At 36.6% G+C, this 2662-nt stretch overlaps 1 protein-coding gene across 1 annotated transcript; it reads left to right on the top strand.

Moving 5' to 3' along the window:
* The first annotated feature begins 664 nt into the window (after nt 1-664).
* On the top strand, nt 665-2143 carry LOC114283140 (uncharacterized). The gene has a single exon (XM_028225971.2). It carries the CDS (start codon nt 665-667, stop codon nt 2141-2143), a length of 1479 nt encoding a protein of 492 aa, XP_028081772.2.
* Nucleotides 2144-2662: the final 519 nt, after the last annotated feature.

Raw genomic sequence — 2662 nt, 5'->3', positions numbered from 1 at the left:
TGGGTAAAATTTGGACATATTGTTTTGTTTGCTATCTATTAAATTGATTAAAAAAAATTAGATAGATAGAAGATTTACATAAATAAAAGTTGGACAGATAGAAGATTTACATAGATATAATTTGGACAGATAGAAGATTTGGATAAATAGAAAATTTGCACAGATAAAATTGTGACAGATAAAAAATTTGAACATATATAAAATTCACATAGAAAAAATGAATAGATAGACAACAAAATTTAAACAGATAGATATTAATTTAAACACATAGTCAACGAAACGTCAAACAGATAAAAAAAAAAAAGTCTAGGAGTAAAATTGAAAATAAAATGTCATTAAAGACTTTTCACCAAATTATTTCATAAATTGTGAACCCCTCACCAAGGACGACGACCAAAATAATAATAATAATAATAATAAAATAAAATAAGCCACGGAACCCAATGACTTGGACAATTGTTAGAATGTTTTTTTTTTTTACCAATTTTCTCTTTTTAATTTTTTTTTATCAATAAATTTGTTTTGTTTTTATTTTTGTTTTTTTTTTTTTTTTGAGTTAGGTGATTGACTGGTATGAAAGGGTTGTCTTCAATTTCATACTGGACTCTCTTGCCGATAACAAATTATCTGTTTTCGTTGAACTTCTGTTTCTTGAAATCAAATCATGAAGCACCTCTGTAAAGAACTCTCGGAAGATTGCTGGGAATTGATTCTGAATCGATTAGCAATCGATGACGTCAACCTCTTGCTAGTCTGCAAACTATTCCTCTCCATCACCGATCGACTTCGACTCAAATTGGATGCCTCCAACAAATTGTTCTACAGCCATAACTGTGAGGGTTTGTTGAGAGCTCTTCAACGATTCACTAAACTCCAAGAGATTGAGCTTCGTGATCCCATCTTCGGTGACAAAGCCGATGTCAACTACCCCCTTCGAAGAATCGCTTCTTCAGGGTTGGATCTTCAATCCCTCTGTCTTCGTTCTTTACAAAAACCTCCATTCCCCAAAACTTTTATGAAATTGGGCTCAACCATGAACAACTTGAAGATTCTATGGTGTTGTTGTGTCAAGGGTTTCCGAAATCACCACCTTGTTGCTATAGCTGATGCTTTACCCTGGCTTGAAGAGCTTGATATCCAGTTTTTCGGCTACTTTTGGAACCTTGGGTGGAGTTCAAAGCCTAGAAGAGGCGCAAAGCACATGGTAACTGATGCTGGGATCGAGGTAATGTCTTATAAGCTTCGAGGGTTGCGTAAAATAGGTATAGCAGGGCAGGTTGGTTGTTCTGATCGATCTCTCATTGCTTTGTCTTCAAATTGTGAGCTTTTGCATGAAATTCGATGTGTTTTGTGCGAAGTAACTGAACATGGCATTTGTTTTGTACTACGGAATAGTCGAAACTTGATTTCTCTCAATGCTGGACCGTATTACACAGTACAAGATGATTTGTTTACTTTTAAGAATTCCATGATTTATGCAATATCTTTACGCAGTCCTGTGTTAGAAGCAAAAGAAGATCATAACCGACTTCTGTCTTCCATTTCAACATCGGGCATTCGATTAGAGAAGATTTTGATCTACGATGATTCTGGTTTGAGCTTCCATGGACTCTCGAATTTCTTATGTGGATGCCCATCTTTGACACACTTGACACTTTGTTCCAATAATTTCCTCATTGACAATTACATGAGGGATTTATGCCGGTATCTTCCTAATCTTGTGTCCATAAAGTTTAATCAGTGTTCAAACATAACCACTGCAACGTTCTTCATCCTTGCAAAAGAATGCCCTATGCTTTCAGAAATTGGACTGCCTAATATAAAGCCACAAGTTGAAGATGATTTTAACTTGGAGTTGAAGAGGAATTATCGAATTAGATCATTGGATTTGACTTGTTCTGTGTATCTGAATGATGAATTCATAAAAAAAGTAGGGGCTATTTGCCCCAATTTACAGACTCTAAATCTTAATAGACTTCTCAGTTTGACAACAGAGGGCATTGGGGAAATTTTGAGGTGTTGCTCTCAGATTAAGCATTTGACAGTGGATAGAACTAGAGACATGGCGATCTTTTTGGAACAATTCAAAACCCGCCGCATTAAAATTGGACATGGTTATAACCTAGAGGGCCTCTATGACTGATATGAGGTATCTTTGGCACTTGCATTCCGTATGTAAAGAAAGAAAGAATGTGCTGGGGTTGATTACACTTGTGAATTACAGAGAAGGAAGAAGAAGAATTGTAAGTGCTATTTGTTGTGCATTTTGTGGCTCCATCATCACAATAAGACATAGAAGGGTGACCTGGTGGTCGCAGGTTTGAATCGCGGACACAGTCTCTCCGTTTGTGGGGGTAAGGCTGTGCATCAACCCTTTCTCAGACCCCGCTTAAGCGAGAGTTTCGTACACTGGGTACGCCTGTTTTTATCATCACAATAAGACATGTAAGTTGGCTGCTTTCTAGGGCTTCACAGGTTATGTTGTTTGCATCCATTTGAGTTTTGATCAGGTGCAATTGTTTGTTGAGGTTGTTTTATTGAAAAGCATTTAGCTTCATAACTTGCGTTTGAAATCTTATTCATTGATGCCTGATTGGTTAGTCTTAAATCCTAGGTACTTGTACTTAGAGCTAGCAAAGCTAATCCGAATCCATGAATACGC

This window comes from Camellia sinensis, chromosome 15, assembly GCF_055761805.1.
Source record: "Camellia sinensis isolate YWXY chromosome 15, ASM5576180v1, whole genome shotgun sequence".
NCBI classification, from domain to species: Eukaryota; Viridiplantae; Streptophyta; class Magnoliopsida; order Ericales; family Theaceae; genus Camellia; species Camellia sinensis.
This window is presented reverse-complemented; position numbering and strand designations above follow the sequence as displayed.

Coding starts and splice junctions, on each gene's coding strand:
- LOC114283140 (XM_028225971.2), top strand. CDS start 665: ATGAAGCACCTCTGTAAAGAACTCTCGGAAGATTGCTGGGAATTGATT.